A 21,198-nucleotide genomic window follows, 5' to 3' on the forward strand; every position below is an offset into this window, starting at 1 on the left:
GTAAGTGTTTGAACAAATCAGTAGTGCTTTCATTACACATAATGTCATTAATACAAAAATGTTAACAATGGTTATTTCTGGATGTTTGAATTGCATTTCATTTCTATTTTCACATAGTTTAATTTTTTATAGTCATGTTTTACACTTTCTCCAGCTTTATTAGTTGTTGTACTGACTTTTTTTTTCAATATGTTTTTGTTGATTTCAGAGAGAGGGAGGGAAAGGGGGACAGAGATAGAAAGGTCAATGATGAGAGAGTCATTGATGGATTGCCTCCTGCACACCCCAGACTGGGGATCAAGCTGGCAACCTAGGCATGTTCCCTGACTGGGAATCTAACTCTGACCTCCTGGTTTTGAGTCGATGCTCAGCCACGGAGCCACGCTGGCTGGGCTGTACTGACTTTTTTAATGTATAACTCTGAAACTCAAAGTTATACACCATTGTCCTTCAAATCTAATTTTCACAGAACATAGGGCTATTTGGGATTTCTATAGCTTTTTTCCAATTGTTCAAGTGTTTATTAAGATTTCTGCAGGAAATTGGTTCTTAAGTGGATATGAAATGATAGGTAAATTAAATGATTTTTTAATATAGTCCTGATTTATGAAATAGCTCATAAATTCTGGAACTGAATGAACTTAAACTTTAGTAATTCTCTTTATGTCAGAAGGAAATAACCTAAATACTGTGTAATGAGTGCCATTTAACGCATTTAGATGTACAGTGTTTACATTGTGTTTTTCAAAATATTATTTTTTTCAGAAGTTGGGAAATACTTTAAATTTTTATAGTTTTACTTCTAAAGTTTAGCTGTGAGTTTTAGAAAAACTTTATACATTAAACAGATTTTTTTATTGCCTGCTTGTGCCAGACATAGTTAGATGTTAAGAGTCATAAAGGTTTAAGGAGACTCAGCCCTTTCCTTTACCATATTGAAGGCCTAGTGGAGCATGATCATTTGAAAAGCTTCTAAATTTTTTTCCTTTTTAATCTGTTTGCATCTCTAATAATTCCATTGAATGTACCCTGATTATTGGAATTGGGCTTTGTGAATCTATTATTAATTGATAATAGCTAACAATTGAGTATTCCAGGCATTGGAATACTACTATAAGTATTATTTCAGTAAATCCTCACTTTATATCCTATTTATAATATAAATTCTGTTATCTCCATTTTAAAGAAAGGAAACTGAGTCTTAGAGAGGTTACATAATTCATTCATGATCACACAGCTAGTAAATCAAATGTACATCTGTATCTAGAAATTGAGCTCTTAACTATGTTATATTATTACCTTCCTTCCTTACCAGTCACATCTAATTTCATCCTAACATGAAGGAATTAAGATCCACAGAACTAAAGCTTATTAGAAATAGAACTGGGAGAAGAATCTTGGTCTTATGGTTCCCTTTTCTTTCACCCTGTTTTCAGTACTTTTCTTTCAAAACATAGATTTTTTTCTTTAACTTAAAATACAGATATATACTGTTACTTATAGATACTTGAGATAAGTGCATAAATATAGGAACAGAAGTCAAATTTTGACTTGACCAACTTATTAAAATATTTTAAGCATTATACTTTTATAAATGGGTCTACACGTTTTGAGCTGTGATGGTACATACTTTTCAATGTATGCATCCCCTTTTGTCCCATTGGTAGAATTAGTACAATTAACTATGATATGATTACAAGTTTATCTTTGCCGTTTTTATTTAGATATTTATAATCTTATTACTTTTAAAATAAAACTGCCTTAACTACAGTTTATTCTATTTGATTTTTGCTTAGGTAAACAAGTGACAACAATGAAGCAGATCAAATTGCTGATTTATTTTAGCATGATTCTGTCCTCTGACATTATCAAACAATGGTTAAAAAAAATGTTTTTCCCTTTGCAGGTAATGCTCTTATTAAATGTGGAGAAACACAAAAACGTATTGGAACCGCAGACAGAGAGCTGATTCAAACATCAGCTTTAAACTTTCTCACTCCTTTAAGAAACTTTATTGAAGGAGATTACAAAACAATTGCTGTGAGTTGAAAAGTGTTTCATTTTTAGTAAAATATTTATATATTTACAGTTTTTAATGAATAATTTGCCATCTTCCTGACTGTGTAGATGTCACAGATTAGAAAATTTAAATAATCTACCTAGGTATATATCCAACAGAACACAAAACTAACCAAAATAAAGGACTGTTGATTATATGGACTCCATTTTTTTCCCTCTGTAGTATTGCTGAGCTACCCTTACATCCATTCTTATTACCAGCATTAAAATCTATAGAGAGTTTCCTGGAATGATTATAAAAATATGGCACAAAATATCACTAGTATAGCCATGGAACGATTCATGTAAACTGTGAGCCAGAAACCTAATTATTAGAAGCTATATTTCTGGCTATTAGACTTCCTATCTTTTTGCATCCCTAGAAGTCTGTTATTTCTTTTCACATAGCTGGGCACTTCTGACATTTTGAGCCAAATAATTCATTGTGGGAGCTGTACTGCATTGTGGGATATTGAGCAGCCTCCCTGGCTTCTACCCAGTGGATGCTAGTAATATTCCTTCCCCATTTGTGATAACCAAGAAGATACTACCAGATGTTCCGTGGGGGGGCAAAATCCCAAAATATTAAAACTAATATTCCTTTGTTTCTACCATCACCTGCCATCTTTCCCAGATACCCAGAATGTCTCAGTTGTTTTAAAATTGAAAAGAAAATGGAGTCACATACCCAAAATGGTCACTTTATAGCCAATTTTGTAATTATAGGGCTCAGTTTATCAGCAGATTCCTATATTTAATGGAAAATAATACTTTAAATACTAATGGAAAATAATAAATACTTTAAAAGTATGCTCTTACTGGATTTTAACATCATTAGCCTTTATATTTTTCTTTCCTAAACTTATAGAAAGAAAGGAAACTACTACAAAATAAGAGACTGGATTTGGATGCTGCAAAAACCAGACTAAAAAAGGCAAAAGCTGCAGAAGCTAGAGCTTCAGTAAGTAATGTTTTTTAATTTAAAAAAAAAAATTTTAGACTAATAACTTTCAGACTTGTAAAATATTTTACTCATATATCATGCAAGCTACAATTTGTGATTAAGACTAGAATATGACTTCAGAGTGTCTTTTTTTTTATCAGAACTTAATACATCCAAATCAGTACAAAGTAGTCCTATCAATAGGCAATATTCTTATTTCAGTGACACCCCTGTTACTAAAAAAAAAATAATTGCTCCTCAAGCTGTCATATTACTTAAATATCCTGCCACCAGTGATAGCAAATGGGTTTTTTATATTTGAAATATAAAAACAAATAGTAATTAAAATGAGAATGAATCACGTTTGAGAATGCTTGTATGTGGCTTAAAAGTAGAAGTGACTCCCTTTCCCATGTGACAAACTGACTAAAGGAGTTGTCGCCAAGAATAGTTCCAAAAACATTTAAACAGTGACCACATGGACTTACAGGTGACAAGTAGAAGAAACCTATTTGGATAAATAAGTTATTGTATATTTTTCATAAAAACCTCAGATAAAACTGAGTGGGTATATATTAAATATAGATGATATGCATATAAAACTTTCTCTAAAGGTTTAATTTATAAGCTTATTTAATCTAACATTTATACTATTTAAATCTTTATTCCAAAGTTTGAAGAGATTAATCAGATTTGAATTGGAACACCTTTAAGGTAGTACAATATAAACAAGCCTGAATTTATTAGAGGAAACTAATAAGTTAATTCTTTTTTTTTTTGAAGACCTAACTAGCTTGATTAAGCCATTCATAAATCTCATGAGTTGGGCAGCATCCCATCTAGCAACTAGAAAGGTGCTCCCCAGTTAATTCTTAATTTGAGCTAAAAGATATGTTTTGTTAAGAGTCTGACATTCCCACTGCCTTCTGTTCCTAACTCACTACCACTGCCACCATCAAAAAGCATTGCCTTAAGAAGCATATTACCACATTGCTGGTAAAAGTCTGTTGTGGCTCTCTTGTTTTGAGAAAGAAAAGGTTGAGTCTTGGTTTTGAATGAAATTTAAAACTGGTAACTTGGTGTTGGACAGTGATCTTATGAGATTACCCCAGTACCGTTTATGAGCAAAATAAATTATTTTCTTCTAGACGGTTTCCTATTGGAAATTCTGTATTAATTACTGCAAGAAAAGAGCTATCTTTGACAGGACAGTAATTCCAAATTCACTATCAGTTTCACCTCAGAATTATCCTGACATCATCATCAAGAACAGCCTAACTTCCTTAAACAGGCATTTTGCATTTATTTTCATTTGCTTAGAGAATACAGAAAAATAGAAACCACTAGAAGTTTGGGTTTGCTTTATTTATTTTCTTCTTTGACACATTTCTTGGTTCCTAGTTTGCAGCTGAAGAGGTTACTCTAAACTCAGACTTTCTATGATTTCACTTATTTATAAGTTTCCATGGAGTGTTTTGTGACTAGTTTTGAATAAGAAAGCTGTGGGTAGGCAGAAGGGCTTTCATAGGTGAAAATTTAATAAAAATTATACGTAATGGTGGCAGTTTTTAAAATGATGCATTTTCCCTAAATGATTCTAATTTAAAATCAGGCATCAACCATGTTTTTTGTCTTTGAAAATTTGAATCTTTGGGAAAATTGAATAAGCACCACTATGAAATTCCATAGAACAAATATAGTTCTTTTTTTAAGTAGAAAATCGTTTTATCAGCTGTTTTAATACCTGTTTGTGTGTTCTCTATTGTGCAGAAATAACTTGTTTCACTGTGTCCATTGGTATAATGTGTTCTTTGTCTCTTACCTATGTATATAAGCAACTAAACTCAGCTCGCCTTGAAGGAGATAACATTATGGTAAATTTCTCTTACATGCTCAACTTCCTGCATGTAAAATGGCTAAAGGTTTGTTGGCCTACTGTGTTTTCTACATCTTGAATAAGTGCCTTCTCTTGCTATTATCTGCATGTGAAGGTCTAAAATATTTAAAGCCATGCATTCCTTAGTTTAACAAAACATATAGGGAATACTAGCTGAAGTAATATTGGAACTAAAAAGAAAGTATGTGTCCTAATTGCCAAATATATTAGCTATACCAAATTCAGATACTGGAATCTGATTTTACACATAAATTTACTGTACCTTTTATATCCTATAAAAGATGTTAATGTAGCTGGCACTTTATATGCTCACTTTTGGCAAAGAAAATTAACAAAATTTACTTAGAGAAAGGCATAAGATATACACAAATTTACTTTGTTTCTCGGTACCTTCATTGTTCCCTTAATTTTCACCCAAACTCAACATGGAATTAATTTCTTTCACAATTCCAGGCCAAGACAAACCCCAGTAATTTAGGTACTCCTATAATGGCAAGGCCCATTCCCCCATGTGCTAATTCACTTAAGAAAGTTGCAGAATAGTGATAACCTTGGGCAACAATTGAGAATGAGAATTGTTATGTAATATCCAGTGTATATATTGAGCTTGATTTGAGGAAACTTTAGAGATGTTAGGAATTTTTATTTTTTAACAAAATAGAAATACTAAAAATCTGAACATTGCCCAAATCTTAAAAATGTTAGCCAATAAAGATTTATGAGTGTTTGGTATATTATACTCCTAGATACATTACTTCCATAGAAGTGACATGGAAACTGTAGTACTGTTAATAATAAATTGGCAGTTAACTGCTTTTATTCCTAATATTAGCATTGAACTAAAAGCAGGGGGGAAATCTATGAAGCCCTGGCTAAATGAGGGCTTTTCTTAGATAGCAAGAGAATGCATTCATTCATTTCCATTGTCCTATCTGTAGGTGAATGAAAATATGAGACTATTTCCATCATTGGCAATATAGTATGTAAATCATAAGTTTTTCTTTTGTAAAAATATTCCAAACAATTAGCAAGACTGTTTCATTTATTCAGCATTTATTTTATTACTAATGTCACCTACTTATAATAAGATGTATTTAAGTCTGGTAATTTTAAATTCATTATATCTCTAGTTTATTGCAAACTCCCCCCTCCCCCCCCCCGTCCCAATGGCTGTATCAGTGTTCATTGTCCATTTCTCTTTGCTTTATTTTAATTTCCTAAAATTGTAGAATTTTAGGCCTAATAAAGAATTAAAAATCATTTGGTCCAAACTTCTCATCTTACATATGAGAAAACTAGAACTAAGAGGGGTTAAATATTCCTAGTTTTAGAAAACTGTTATTCAAAAGTTGATAGTATTTATACATATGAAGGCATACTTTCATATGTATTAAGCTGTACTAATTTAGTTACTACTGTATTTAATCTAATGTGATTCTGGAAAAAGGAGTATGTCATCTGAATGAAAGTATTTACATTTCTCTATACTAAGTTGTAGAAAAATGTTAAATTCCAACTTTCATGCTGTATATTTTTCTCTAATTTTTAATGCTGGCTAGATTTGGGCAGAGGAAGTGACAAAAGTAAGTAAATTATTAAACTACAGAATTATGAAACAAAAATTTTATTGTCATTCACTCAGAAAATATTGGGCAATAACTGTAGGGCCAGTCACAGTCTTTGTTACTGTATCTTATAAAATCTGAAAATGATTATGGAACCCTCAGGTCCACAGAGCAGTAGAACAGTGCTGCAGAGATATTGTTTGCACACTATTGATACTTGTTATATTAAATGGTAATCTTTGCAGTGCCTTTCCAGAAGACAGTTTAAATACTTGGTTTATTCATATGGCAGTAATGTAAAATAAAGTTAACACCGTGTTCTCTGTCTTCATGTCACACAAATGAATTTTCTAGGTAAACTGAAGCTTGTTCTCTCCATCACCAAAGCCAATTTTTCTGTCACTTTAGTTGAAAACATTTGTAAAAGAGTATTTCACTGCTGCATTAAATACAGGATAGCATATATTTAATTTTACTTAAAGTTAGGGTCTTTATTATGAATATCCATTATTGTAACAGGTCTGTTGTTTGTCTTTGAAGTGTGTTGTCTTCTTCCTCAGTGTCAAACTGTCACTTTTAGAAGCTGTCCATATGACTGCTACTAGCCTGTTTTTACCATTTCTAATCTTTCTGGCCTTGGAAATCAAATAACTAAGCAAGAATTAATAAATAAAATTTTGACTGTAGTACAGATTTGTTTTGTTTCAAATGCTATTGGAAGTCTTCAGAAGCATTTTTCATTTACTTTTTATGTTCAGGCCTACCAAAATCTGACCTTCAGATGAGGACAATCTTGAGGATTGAGGGCAGGTAGTGGTGTGGCTCCTGACTATGGATAGTTTTACACACTTTAACTTTTAATTTTCTGACTTTATAGGATCGCTGACTATACAGTCTGTACCATGCATAAGTTATGGAGCTGTTGATTCTATAACTTGGAAATCCAATGTGAAATTTTTGACTTATGCTCTCATACCCCTTTGTGGAATCTATTCATCAATTTAGTTATAGTTTCACCCTGGCTTCTGATTTCTTTTTGAACCTCTAGCGTAAAAAGATAGAAGAGTAATATAGAAGAGAATGTAGGTTAAACAGGAAAACCAGGGTCTCTTCCACTTTGGTTAGCATGCAGGCATACCAAAAAAATTCTGATTCGATTCCGCAGTCTCTACAACTTTGGGGAATATTTGATATAATGGGAAGCAATTCATGAAAGAAATATTTATATTACTTATATGTAGATATGAGAGGAACTTAAGAAATATATCAAAATTGATTTTCTTCTGTAAATTTCACTTTTGTCATAATTTTAAAATGTTTAATTTTAAAAATTTATATTTCTGAACTATTACAAGATTTAAGCCCATAGGATAAAGTAAGTAACACTGGTCAAGTTTGTCACAGCAAATGAACGACCTAAATTTCTAGCTGATATCACAGACCAACAAATTCTTGCCCTTTTCCCAAGTTACATCTTAAAAGAACTCTACTTGCTTTCCTAATCCAAGTTATGCTATCATATACCTCTAGATCAATTAGCCCAGTAACAGTAATTCTAAGCAGTAGGTCTTTTCCCTAGCGCTCTACATCTTAATTGTAAAATTAAGTCAGGGAATGAGATCTTCTGGAAGACAGAATAAAAACCCTTTCAATTTATTGTCTTTCTTTAAACTCTTTTTACATGTAATATGGATCATTTTCTTCCCAAGTAAATTGATTACACTGAACCTAATTTCAGTTAACCTCAGCCTCCCAGATTATTATGATCAATTATATGTGTCAAAAATGATTTGGGAATTTCATTTTTTTGCAAGTACCCTAGTCATACACTGAAACTTGTTTTTAAAAAATGAGATGTTTCCTTCCTGTCATTTACCGATTCTAAATATAAAGTCTAGATTGTACAAAAGAATGACTTCCTAGGCTTTGTAACATGGTACCTTTCTTCACAATTAAATAATTAAATTTTGCTCAAACATGGAAGACTGATCCCTTGTCCTTAAGATCATTTTATATATATATATATATATATATATTTCTTTTTTTAATTTTTATTCAGTGTTCTAGCTTTAAAACATTATTTCCACATCTTGACACTGAATCACCAAAACCAAACTCTTCAGTCCGGGAGCCATGAAGCCTTCGTAATACCTTCTTTGGAATCTGATGTCATCATTACCTTTGATCATGCTTGTTCGAGGCAATCATGGTAGCGTCCCCCTTAATGGGAACAAGTTTGAATCTTCTTTTCATATTTTGACTCACTGGCAGGTTATTAAAATGATTTGAAAGAGAAAAAAAACATTATTTCCACTTCAGACTCAAGCGTCCAGGTCACTTTTAGTCTACTACTTAGCATACTTGCTTATAACTTATACAAAAATATTGACATTTAGTAGGCTTTTCTGCCATTTCTAATAAGGCTATTAAATCAAGTTGTACTTGCACAATCAAAGATCTACATGGAACTAGCCTCATTTACTTCTTTTTGGTTTGTTATGGTTACTTCTATTAATCAAAACATTTTGCATTCAAGCAAGCAGAACAGTAAATAGTGCAAATGTAACACTGAAGTGATCGATGTTTTCCTGAACATTTTCCTTAGGAAGAATATTGATTCTTTTCTTCTCCTGGAACTTTTTTTCACTTCGTACTAGCTTCCATATGAAGCTTACTTCAGCCCCATTATCATAGCACCGTGTATTCATTCTGGTTTTAGTCAAGTAAATTTAATTTTAACACTTGATTTACTGAGTAATTTAAGCTTATTTCTGTAATCCAGTCTAGTGGTCAGTTCTTAGTTCCCTCTGCCAGGCCTGTTGCCAATGAAATGAGAAAAACTATAGCAACTGATTTTCTATTTTGCTGCTACTTCCTTGTTGACTGGTTCACTAGGTTAACTATTGCCACCAGGGGTGAAAGAGAGGGAGATGGGGTGTGAAAGGAAAAAATTCCCACCTTGTTTTTATACTTACTATACTTTCATTGTCTTGGAAATACTATAATTATTTGGCTGGAGGCGAGAAGCCATTTATTCTGCAGAGGTAGAAAATATCATAATGACATTAGTAACAATGATGATTCCCAGTGAAAGAAAGCCAACCATTTTGGGTGACCTCCTCACTTACTACCAACCAACTCTTGCTAAAGGTTTGAGAAGATGGTTTTTGCCAGTATTTACTATTTTTACATCATGTTGACTTCTTAGTGAACTTTTTTCCGCAGCACTATACCTCTATCAGTGGTTGAAGCTAGAGTGATGTACTGTAATTCACACACCTCTTTCCAGCTCCAAGTTCAGGGACTTCACCTTGGTAGCTTGAAATCACCTGTGGTAGGAGTATTTATACCATGAAAATCAGCACATTTGTGCTTTTTTATTTCCTAGAAAGCCAGTTTACTGCAGCACACCACTCATTGGAGGGTACCCATTAACTTGCAGAAAAATCGTAGCATATCTTATGGATAATATTTCTGCTTAAAACATTTTTCATGTAAAGTTTAGGAAGAAAACTTAAAGACATTTATGGAGGAAAAAGAATCCTTTGATGGAACCTAAAAACTATGTTCTAGAAGCAAGTATGTGTTTGGTAACTAAACACAAGAGGTTAAAATCCTATGGTTTCATTCTGAAGTAGTTCATTTGAGATTAAAGACTATCTTAAATTCAAAGAAAAGTAACTATAGTAGTAATTGAGAATTTTTAAAAATATTTTATACATTTTAAGATTTTATAAAATGGCAAAGTTGATATTTAGAAATATGTTGATTGTCCCACAGTAGTCTTTCTAGGCTTTTATGTGTATGCCATTAAGCTTTCACATTAATAGATTCTTTTGAGTCAGGTGCTGGTAAGGAATCAGTTCTATTTAGATTAATATAGAAAAACTAAGGTCATGAAACCAGGGACCAGTTTAGATACAAAGCAGAATCAGAGAATTGCCGGGTTGTCATTTTGGGGTTGTTTGGGGGATTTTTTAAACAGTCTACACAAATGTGTGTAAAATAGACTAAGTCCTCTTAATGAGATTCTAAAACTGTGTTCCAATTTAAGGCTGAACAGGAACTGAGAATAACTCAGAGTGAATTCGACCGTCAGGCAGAGATTACCAGACTTCTGCTGGAGGGAATCAGCAGCACACACGTGAGTGCTCATTTACTGGAGATTCATTTGGGACGAAAGACTTTGGTAGTCCTCAGGCAGTTTGGGAAAGAAAGCCTGAACTTCCTTTTTAGTCATTTATCAGGGAGGCACTTTTTAAGATATATGAAGAAATATTTTAAAGTTTTGTTTACATCTCATCACCTAGTTCTCCCACCATAATCAACTGTTTGAACCGTTTGTTGGTTTTTGTTGGCTAGACAGTTTGTTACTACACTGTTGACCGAGGTCAATCTTAATAAGCCTTGTAGTAAAATGCTAGATACTAGTGATTTTCCCTGAGTACAGTGTTGTGTTCTGTCTCCCCTTATGATTTACCACTTTAAGTAGATAATAGAGCTAAGAAGTGACTGTAACTTTCCTTTACAGGCCCATCACCTCCGCTGTCTGAATGACTTTGTAGAAGCCCAGATGACTTACTATGCACAATGTTACCAGTACATGTTAGACCTCCAGAAACAACTGGGAAGGTGGTAATTTCCTCTTCACACATGAAATTCCTGATAAGAGAAGAAATTCAGGTTTTTGCATATAAAGTAGTAGTAGTAGAAGTGAAGATTAGAAAAATTAAAGGCTTTTTTTTTTTTTTTATTAGCTTGCTTAAAATCAAACAAATTTTTTAAGGAAAGTAAGTATCAGACTCCTGAGGTTACAAAAACACTTTGAGCTCTTCTGGCACAGAAGAATGTTAACAGGGATGAGAAGATAGTTTAAGTGAATACCTTTATAGTGCTATATTTTAAAAGCTTTAAATATGTTTGAAGTTCACTTTTCTCTTAAAAATCTTTGCAGTTGATTGAGGAAGATAAAGTAAATCGACACAGCTGCCCCTAGAGATAAACAAACTTACATTTATTATTTACTTTTTCACTGTTTTTAAAAAAGGTTTTAGAATATTATGTAAGACTTCAAGCCCATTGGTGTTAGTGAGTGCAGTGATATACTTTAATGCAAAATAATAGAATGTAAAGCATATAAGATCAACCATTCAAGTATTTATTGAATACCTGCCAAATTTTCATTCAGTATTTAAAGTTCACATATTATTGAACTGTTCTGTACTTTAGTATTATATAAGCAAATAGAACTCAAAATGGCTTACCCTTATGCAGCTCCTTATGTTGTAAGGTGACACTGGAAATAAAATGATGTACAGGACAAGCGTGGTCTCTGCTGTCACAACACAGGACATGGGTGGACAGGCCATGTGATAAGTAGCAAGGTAGAAGTGCAGGCTACTGTGAGGGACATCTAACTGTGACTCAGGTGGGTCTAGCAAAGTTACACAGATGAGATTATTTTAGTAGCAATAATCTAGAGCAGGGAGGGGGAACCTTTTTTCCCTCAAGGACCATTTGGATATTTATAACATCATTTGAGGGCCATACAGAATTACCAACTTAAAAATTAGCTATGAAAAAAGCTAGATTTATTGAATTTCGAGTCCCACTTGCAGGCCATACCAAATAATTTCGCACGCATATACGGTCTGAGGGCCAGACGTTCCCCACCCCTGATTTAGAGAAACAGAGGTGCAAGAGCATGTATTCCAGGCAAGGAAGAATATGTATGTGTATAAAAGGGCCAGAGGAAAGAGAGTGTGACAAGTTCAGGGAACTAACAGTAGTTTATTCTGGTTGGAGCAAAATGTTCAAGTTAAGAATGGGGGATGTAGATGAGGCCAGAAGAGTGAAGCAGGGTCATGGTATGAATGCCCTTTAAAGTAAAAAGTGGTGTAAAGAGTTTAAGATTTATATAGTGAGGAACTATGGAAGCAGGGGAATGATGTGTAATATTTGAAGGAGGAATATCAAGAGAAGTTATTTCAAGAAATAAGGCAAAAATGCCCTCAACACTTCGATGTTCCTTTCTGCATATTAATCTTTCAAAACTAGACTTAGAACAAAATTAGGCACATTTACAAAACCAATTTTAAATCTTAAAAATGAGTCGTAGCCTAATGCCATTAGTTATTCTACTAGGAGTTACAGAAGGATTTACATTTCTATTATATTTGAAGTTTTGTTAGTGGTATTAATATCTGAAAGCAGAATAACACTGGTTTCCCCTCATCATTACAACTATTTTAAGCCCAAGAAGCTTTAGTACTTTCTATTCACTTTGTCCTAATACTCTGGAAGTGCAGCAGAGGGGTTGCTATTGTTACCATTCATTCTTGCTTTCTGCTTAAAACCACACAAGTGCTTGGAATTCAGCCATTCAAACCAAATCTAGTTATTGCTGCACTTTAGGATAAGCTCAGACATTACAAAGTAAAACTGGTGCTATTACTCTGAGAAAGAATGTCTAGCTTGTCTCTCTGCCCTCAAAGAATTATAGTACTGGTAATGACCAATGATAGAGTGGAAGAAATTTTTGGCCTTTAATTTGTTGCAGGTTATGCTTTTTAGAATATAGAAATATTCAAATGCAGAACGTGAAAGTCATCCAGGTACACAGTAACAAGTTCAAGAACTATTTCTGAAGAGTAAAACGAGGTGGTCATGTTAATGGCTAAAATAGCAGCGTTATTAGTAGTAGTAACTGAAGGACAGCAATCACCTAGGAAGGGCTTTAGCGTCTCCACACTCTTTCAAGCACCACATATGTGATAATGTTATAGTACTCACACCAGTGAGGTAGATACTATTATAAGAAGCACTAGTCACAAGATTACTAATACATTTTATTCTTAAATAATTGGGAGGTTTTAATATATCAAGTTACACCAGAAAGTCTATAGTTTTAATGTGTCATTAAAGTTCTTAGAAGTTGAAAATGGCCTTTCAGGTTTTTTGGTTGGTTAGTGTTTTGTTTTTTGTTGTATTTTTTCCATCAATTCCCCAAAATTGACATAGGTGAACCATAGTGGCTAAACATACTAGTAAATTTGAAAGTAAAATTCCATGGTTAGAAACTTTAAAAACCCCATATGGGAGATTAAAGATGGTGGCAGACTGAGTGGAAGCTACATTGACATTCTCCAGGGACCAAACTAATTACAACTAAAATACAGAAAACCATCCTGAATAAAAACCTCATATGTGTGGAGAAAGCTTTATTTCTATCTTCAGAAATATGTATATTTAATCATTGCTGAGGACTGAATTCACTCAGGAAGAGATGCTAGGAAATGTTCTTAACGTTAGAGGGAAACCTAAATTAGAAATTCATTCTTTTTGTCATTAGAACACTTTTATCCATCAGAGAAACATTTGCTTTTAATTTTTTTAAATGCACTATTCTAAGCATAAAGGATACAGTGTAAGGATACCAAACAGATCAAATCCTTGCTTTCATAGAATCTACATTCTATTTGGAGGTACAAGGGAGTAGAAAAGCAGTGTATATGTGAATTACGTCATATATTAGAAGGTGATAAATGTTATAGAGAGAAAAACAGCAAGGTAGTACCTCGGTTAGTAGTAGAGGTTTGTAGTAGTCAGGGAAGACAGAGACTTAGAAGCTGTAAGAAAGCAAAGTATGCAGCATCTGAGAGAAGATGCTCCAAGAAGGGTACAGCAAGTACAAAAACCCTGAAGCAGGAGCATAGCTGTTATATTCAAGCAACAGCAAGGAGGACTTGGCTGGAGATGAATCAAGGAGATGGAGCTGGGACACCTAGGGCTTTAGAAGCCACTTTTGGGACTTAGGCCTTTATTCAGATATGAGGACCCTTTGGAGGGTTTTGATCTGAGGAGTGACATGATTAGATTTTAGCCTTTTATAAGATCATCTTTGTTGCTCTGTTGAGCATAGGTGTTAGAGGGCATGGGGTGGAAGCTGACAGACCTGCTTGGAACCTATTGGAATGACTTAGTCACTCAGGAGATGATGGTGGCTTGGGTCAGGGTGATTGTGGTAGATGTGGTGGAAGTGGTCAAACCCTGGGTGTATATTTTAAAAATAGAACCAGCAGGATTTGTTGACAGACTTCATGTGTATGAGGCTTAGAGGAGTCAAGAATTACTGCAAGAGGAATAATCTAGACAGTACATGTTGTCATTAAAATATTATTAACATCTATAAATCTTTATTCACAGTGGAGGTTGGTGGAAAGTAAACACTGCCATCAAGTGGTGGCATTCAGGAGCTTTTGGTCACTTGAAAATAAGTAATTAGCCATTTTCTTTTCAACAGTTTTCCATCCAATTATCATTGTAACAACAATCAGACTTCTGTGGCACCTGTACCATCTGCTTCATCAAATGCAACTGGTTCTTCTGCCTTGACTTCAACAAGTGGCCTAATAATGACCTCTCCTTCCAGCCTCATTGACCTTAAGGAGGGCAGTGGCAGCAGGAAGGCCAGGGTTCTGTATGATTATGATGCAGCAAACAGTAGTGAGTTATCACTTCTGGCAGATGAGGTGAGTAATGTGGGTATAAGAAGAAAACTGTATCAGAGATTCACATATCTTCTAGTATTGGAAATAGTTTACCATGAATGGTTTCATAGATTTCAGATGGTTATAATAATGTTTCATAGAATTTTAACTACTATTTAACAAAATAGAACATAATATCACCAATATTTAAAACTTGTAACAGCTAAATAGCTGGAAGATTTCTAAAACTGCCTCTAAAAAATAATCCTTTAACTTCTAGCAAAATTGACAATGTTTAAAGTCCTTTGATAGTGAATAATTAAATACAAATCTGATTAGTTTTCTGTGTGTTTATTTTTTAACCTAGTAACTGGAAATATTTTTATTTTGTAGGTGATCACTGTGTTCAGTGTCGTTGGAATGGATTCAGACTGGCTAATGGGGGAAAGGGGAAATCAGAAGGGCAGGGTGCCAATTACCTACTTAGAACTGCTCAATTAAATAGGTGGACTATGGAGAGATTATCCATCATGACACCGTATTTATATACAATTAACTAAATAAAGCAGGTTTAGTATCTTCCATGTTAATGTCTTAAAGAGACTGAAAAGAAAACACCAGCCATCAGAAACTGGCTTCCTGCCAATAAAATTGCATGGTAACTATTTCATTACAGAATTTATGTTAGAGCTTTCATGCCAAGAATGTTTTCTTATAAAATTATCTTTCTACTGAGGTTTCACTAATAAGCAGCTTCTACTTTTGAGCCCCAACTTAAAGCAGAAGAACTGTTTTCTACTGAATTTTTCATTAATGGCAAGCTTCTTTTCTGTAAAATAAATTTATTGTGAATTGATATCAGTGACTCGTTTATTAGGTATAGCCAAAGAATAAAATTAAAATTTGTTTTTAACTGTTGGTTTCAAAAGAGATCTAGGACATAAACCTCTTTTGTGAAGAATATGTTTCTGAATGCTTCCATGAACAGAAATGCAGTTATACCATGTTTACCTTGTTTTCCAACAGAAATTGAATGATTTCAATACTGTGTTTCGATGGGTTATTTTGTGTTGTGGTTTTTTTTAATATTTTATTAAACACTACTGAATGATTTCTATTAAATTTAAGAACAACTAGTCTTTGAAAAGCACTACCATATTTCTCTGGTATATTTGCAGTAAAGGTTCCAAAACATCTGAGGCAAGTTCAGTTCACTAAGCAATGTTTAAGTTTGTTCAACTGGCACAGTGCATGATTAGAATTGGACTCATTAAGAATATACTGCAGTACAGTAAAGAGAATTTGTTCTTATTGAACAACAAATCTTTATAAAAATACAGACTAGTGCAACTATATTCATCATAGAGCAAAGTGTATACAAATAATCCACTTTTGGTTACTCTGAACCTACTAATAAAATTTTAAAAATTTATTAATGAACTTGGGTTATCTTGATCAGGATCTGTAGTCAAGAAACACACACTAATGAAATTATTAGTGACACACTTTGAGTCAGGAAATTGTTATTTGGACCATTGCTGTGAATCCACAGATTGTTTCCATGTTGGAACTTCTGTCATTCTTAGTCTATCATTCAGTAAGCATTTGTTGAGGTCCAGGTAGTATGTTACCAACCGAACAAGATGCAGAATCAGTGTCAATGTCATGATAGAAGGTATAGGGTACTGTGTTTTGGAGCTTTGGGAGTCACCTGATTCAGATTTGGTGAGTGGAAGATGGTTTGAAGAGGAAGTGCTTCAGAGGGGAAAAGATGTGCCAGGCCTAGAGCCAAAAGAGTGTAGCACATTCTGACAGCTGAAAGTAGTTCAGGCACTTACACATGAAGCGCAAAGGTGTAGCTCATTTCTTGAGGGAATGTTAATGTATCAAAATGATATTTTTTGGTACTTTAAAAAATTATAAATACTTAAAAGGATATGTCAAAATGGTGTTTAAGAGTTCCTAATAACTTGGTAAACATGTTGATAATTTAGCTCACAGTATAAACTTAACCAGTAGTTGTTACCTTTGTATTTCGGTGCTGTGAGACAAATTCCTCTGAAATTTTATAGTTGTACAAGACACTTTGATTCACACTGTGAATTGCCATACTCTTAACCCAAAAGCTGCTCAGGCTGGTTAGTTAGCTATAGAACCAAGTGAGCAAAGCTTTCTTTTTCCCCCAGGAAGGAAGTTCTACCGACAGCCTAGAGTACTATGTATTATGTTATGTAAAGTCAAGATTTAGGCTTTAAAGATCATACCAAAAAAATCAGATCAACTTAAGCAGCAACTATAAATTAGGTTTATAGGAAGTAGAGTAGTAAAGGGGAAAGAGTATGGACACTGGAATGGAATGGTCCTGGATTCAAATCCAGTCTTCCTCATATACTATGTTCTTGAACTTCGACTCAGATGATGCATAAACTGCTGTTTCCTTAGTAAAATGGGAATATTATGCCACCTTGAGGTTGTTACTATCTTATATGTTAGGCAGCTTTTAAGGAAAGTTTTGTCATGTAGTAGAAAATTTCCTAAATATCAGTTTCCCCTTACTAGCCCTTGTAGCTTCCTGACCTACCAAGACTGTAGGCCTCATTTATGACTGTACCAGAGATACCTCTTTTATATATGTGATCTGATATGTTGTTCTCCTATCCTATCCTCCACCCTCTTTAGATCAGACTCAGATCTAGGTTTAACCTCACCACAGTCAGTGTAAATTTTTATCAACCTTCTGCCTTCCACTAAGTATCAACTATAGAAACCCAGTAATGTACATTAGCCTTCAATAATGCTAAGGTTCAAAGGCTTCTTGTGCCTTTGTTTACCACAAATCTACCACAACATGTGGATTTGTTCTTTTTATTGCTTTTTTAATGGGTTTTGTGTGATTGGTTGGTTGGGGGGTTTTCTGTTTTAAAGTCATAGATTTAATTTTTACTCAGGTAAAGGCCCATAAAGTTTCTCAGGCACGGAAGAAAAGCTTGGGAAGCCTTTTAATTCACAGTGCAATTCAGAACTATTTAAATAAACACTGTGCCCCGGAGTTTAGGTATAGTAATATGTGAAGGATACACATGAATAAAATAAACTTGGCAATAATTGTAGGCTCTTTTACAAACAGAAAAATAAGTGGTTGGATTGTATCTACATATGTCCTTGAAGTAATCTGACCTAAAAGGCCATGGTGTTAAATCGTTTTTTATGGTGCTAATTAGAAGAATTCATATTGTAGGAGATTAGGCCCCAGAAATGGGACTGACTCTGCCTCATTCCAGGTAACTTGAGAAATAAGAAACCTGAATCCGGTAGATGAGAGTCCATCCTCATAGTCTGCCGTTACCCTCCAGCCAACAAGCCAATGCGAATGTAGGAGCTAATATTGGGAGACATTTCTGAGATAAACTGCGGGGAAGGTGATGGAGTGCCGGACAAGAAGCAACAGCTTTGTGCACTTAGGCTCAGCTTTGTTGACGGGATTCCTCAGAAATCCCTGCTGTACCTCCCAAATGCCTGAAATCTTGAAATATGTTGCCCTAGTATGTAGCACTTCAAGCCTGGGTGAGGAGCCATAATAGATAGATTGCTTTGCAGTTTGACTACAGCCAGCTTTGTCTCAACCCCTTCTCCACCCCTAGAGACTCAAAAAGGGAGGAGGGATTTTCAAGAGTGCACCAGCCCTTTTCCCACATAGTCCTAATTAGAAAATCTACTCTGGGCAGTGGTTCCCAGTGTGAGATCCCAAAACGGGCAATTGCAGCACCACCTAGGAACTTGTTCAAAATGCTAATTTGTACTTCCAAGTATTTTCTACCTTAATTTGTACTGATTTTTTTTGTAAGGGGATATAGAACTAGTCTTAGTTCGTGTAACATTTTTAAGGTATCTTTTAAGATAAAAATTGTCTTTGTTCTAGCATTAATCAAAATTATAGTTATATAGTTACTTTTATAATTTATTTGTTTAGTATATATTGATCACTTAAGAATGTAGGCTTTTTGAGATACAGGCTATAATTCTTTTTATCACAGTTATTAGCACAAGGCCTAGCACATAGTGTGTGCTCAATAAATATTTGTTGAATGAAAAAAAAATGCTGTTCCTAAGCCTTATCCAAGATCTACTGAATCAAACTCTAGGGGTAGTACCTAGCAACCTGTTTTTACAAACCATAGGTAAAGGTAGAGAACCACTTCAGTAGAACAAAGAAAAGTTGCCTCTCACCTTCAGGGCTATTATTGGACATCACTTGAGGAATTCCTGCCTTCTGCACCTGCACCAAAAACTGCTGCCTTAAGTGTAGAAGAACCTTGCTGGGCTGTCTTATGAGTAAGTGTGAAGGTAGAGGGCACGCTCAGCTAAGGAAAGGAAACACTGCTTGGAATGCTGTGGGGGTTACTAGGATAGTCTGAAGAAGGGTAAGCACTACTACCACCCACATGTCCACTCGACACACTGACAGTTTGGCATCAAAACACCCGGACAAACCATTACGGTGGTATCAGACTAGCATGTGCCTCCCTGTGACTCGGGTTGCTAAGCTCTGCTCTCATTCCCACTTCAAAGGAGGCTTGTTTAAGAATTGTTAATGCTTTCTTAATAATACAAGTCAGATGTGTTGGTAAAAAGGAAAATACATGAAAATATAGCTTAAAAGATAAAAATCACCTATAATACCACCATCCAGGGAGAACAGTTATTTAGGTGCATAGCCTTCCAGACCTTTCCGTGCTTTTATAGATTTTTTTAAATGGGATCAACTTGTACAAACTGTTTTGTACCTTTTTCACTTAACACCATGACCATCCTGCTGTGTCAAATGTATTACTGCATCTTTTTAATGGCTGCATGGTATTCCATCGTATGTGCCACATTTTATTAAACTGTCGATCTCTAGGTTGTTTCTAATTTTTCACTAATAAACTGCTTTAAAGAACATTGTGTTACTAATCTTTTATGTGTTCTTAATATTTCCTTTAGATGAGTACTAGGAAATGGAATTGCTAGTGGGAAGAGTATGCCAGTTTTTAAAAGCTTTTGTTACTGCCTCTTCGACCCCTAGAAAACTTAATCAATTTACACTTTTTTATCAGCAGTGTATGAAATTGTTTCATTTGGGAGGGCTTCCAGCTGAATGTTCTTATAGCCTTCTGTTTAAACAGTAAGAGGAAGATAAAAAGACCCTGCAAAATTAAAACCAAGGTCAATCTTAAGTTATCCTGACATTCCATCGTTTACTGGTGTGCCTTCTAGTCTGTATTTTGTCATACTTTGGGAATGTTTGGAGTATTAGCTTGCCTCTTGCTTTTATTCAGCCTCCTGGAAGCACACTATCACCTTTCCGACTCTGGCTGAAATGGTAGGAGCACAATCTTAAGTAGATTGGAATCTTTTAATTTGGGTGCAGGCTTACCATTGGTTTTGGGGAGCATAGTTCCCCAAAACTTTGGAGGGTAGGCAGAACACTGGCTCTCCCACTTGGTTGCCTGGCTTTGTGTCAGTCAACCTCCTTGAGCCTGTTTGCTAATCTCTGGAAAGAATATTATAAGCCTACCTCGTGGGGTTGAAAGGATTAGCGCCTGGCACCTAGTAGATGCTAACTTACTAGGGTTTCCAGCTGCGTATGTTAGAGCAGTTGCCATCGTCAGCCTCTGGAGTAAATGCCACTGCCGAATACAGCCTGCCTTGGAAGCTGTCACAGTAAGTGGGCTTTGCCTCGGACACCCTGTACCCACAAAATCTAGTTCTTAAAGATTTTGTCTCACTTTTCCACACTCCGGTAACCTAACCAGATAAAACGCCCCAACAAGGTGTCTAATGGAAGATTTCAACTACTATGCTCCTGTGGTAGTGTATCAAAGGGGTAAGCATTCTCCAATGGTGAGCTGGGCGGGTCAGCCATGCCCAACTCGCCCTTCTAATTGAAACCCCCCCCCCCCCCCGGCCCACAGCTGACCTCTGTGCTTCGGAGGGCTTGTCCCCCACCTGTGAGAACCTGACGCGCACGGCGCAGCGCAGCTAAGGTGATGGTAATGAGCTAAGTCCCAGCCGCATCTCCAGAACTAGAGGACAGAATGGATCAGTCCATACGAAAGCAGTTTATTTAGAGAAGTATCCGAATTCTAAAATTTGCTCAGCAGTCCTCCCAAAAGAGAGGCATTCAGGGCTAACAGCTAAGTAATCATAGCAGAGCCCCAGATACCAACCCTTTTTCACATTGGGATGAGTGCCGGTAAGTTTATA

General features: G+C 35.0%; 1 protein-coding gene across 3 annotated transcripts in view; it reads left to right on the plus strand.

Moving 5' to 3' along the window:
• SH3GLB1 (SH3 domain containing GRB2 like, endophilin B1) overlaps positions 1–19,891 on the plus strand; it is a 32,895-nt gene extending 13,004 nt beyond the window's left edge. For 2 of the 3 annotated variants that reach the window (XM_087820562.1, XM_087820564.1), the window contains 6 exons: positions 1,907–2,040; positions 2,927–3,019; positions 10,518–10,607; positions 10,995–11,095; positions 14,766–14,994; positions 15,346–19,891. In XM_087820562.1, coding sequence (XP_087676688.1) covers positions 1,907–2,040; positions 2,927–3,019; positions 10,518–10,607; positions 10,995–11,095; positions 14,766–14,994; positions 15,346–15,453 — 755 coding nt within the window. In that variant the 3' untranslated portion in view covers positions 15,454–19,891. Of the gene's footprint in view, positions 1–1,906; positions 2,041–2,926; positions 3,020–4,836; positions 4,924–10,517; positions 10,608–10,994; positions 11,096–14,765; positions 14,995–15,345 lie in introns of all 3 variants that reach the window. The other variant, XM_087820565.1, reaches the window with a different exon arrangement.
• The last annotated feature ends 1,307 nt before the right edge of the window (positions 19,892–21,198 follow it).

The sequence above is a fragment of the Miniopterus natalensis genome, chromosome 9 (assembly GCF_054644295.1).
Source record: "Miniopterus natalensis isolate mMinNat1 chromosome 9, mMinNat1.hap1, whole genome shotgun sequence".
In the NCBI taxonomy this organism is placed as follows: Eukaryota; Metazoa; Chordata; class Mammalia; order Chiroptera; family Miniopteridae; genus Miniopterus; species Miniopterus natalensis.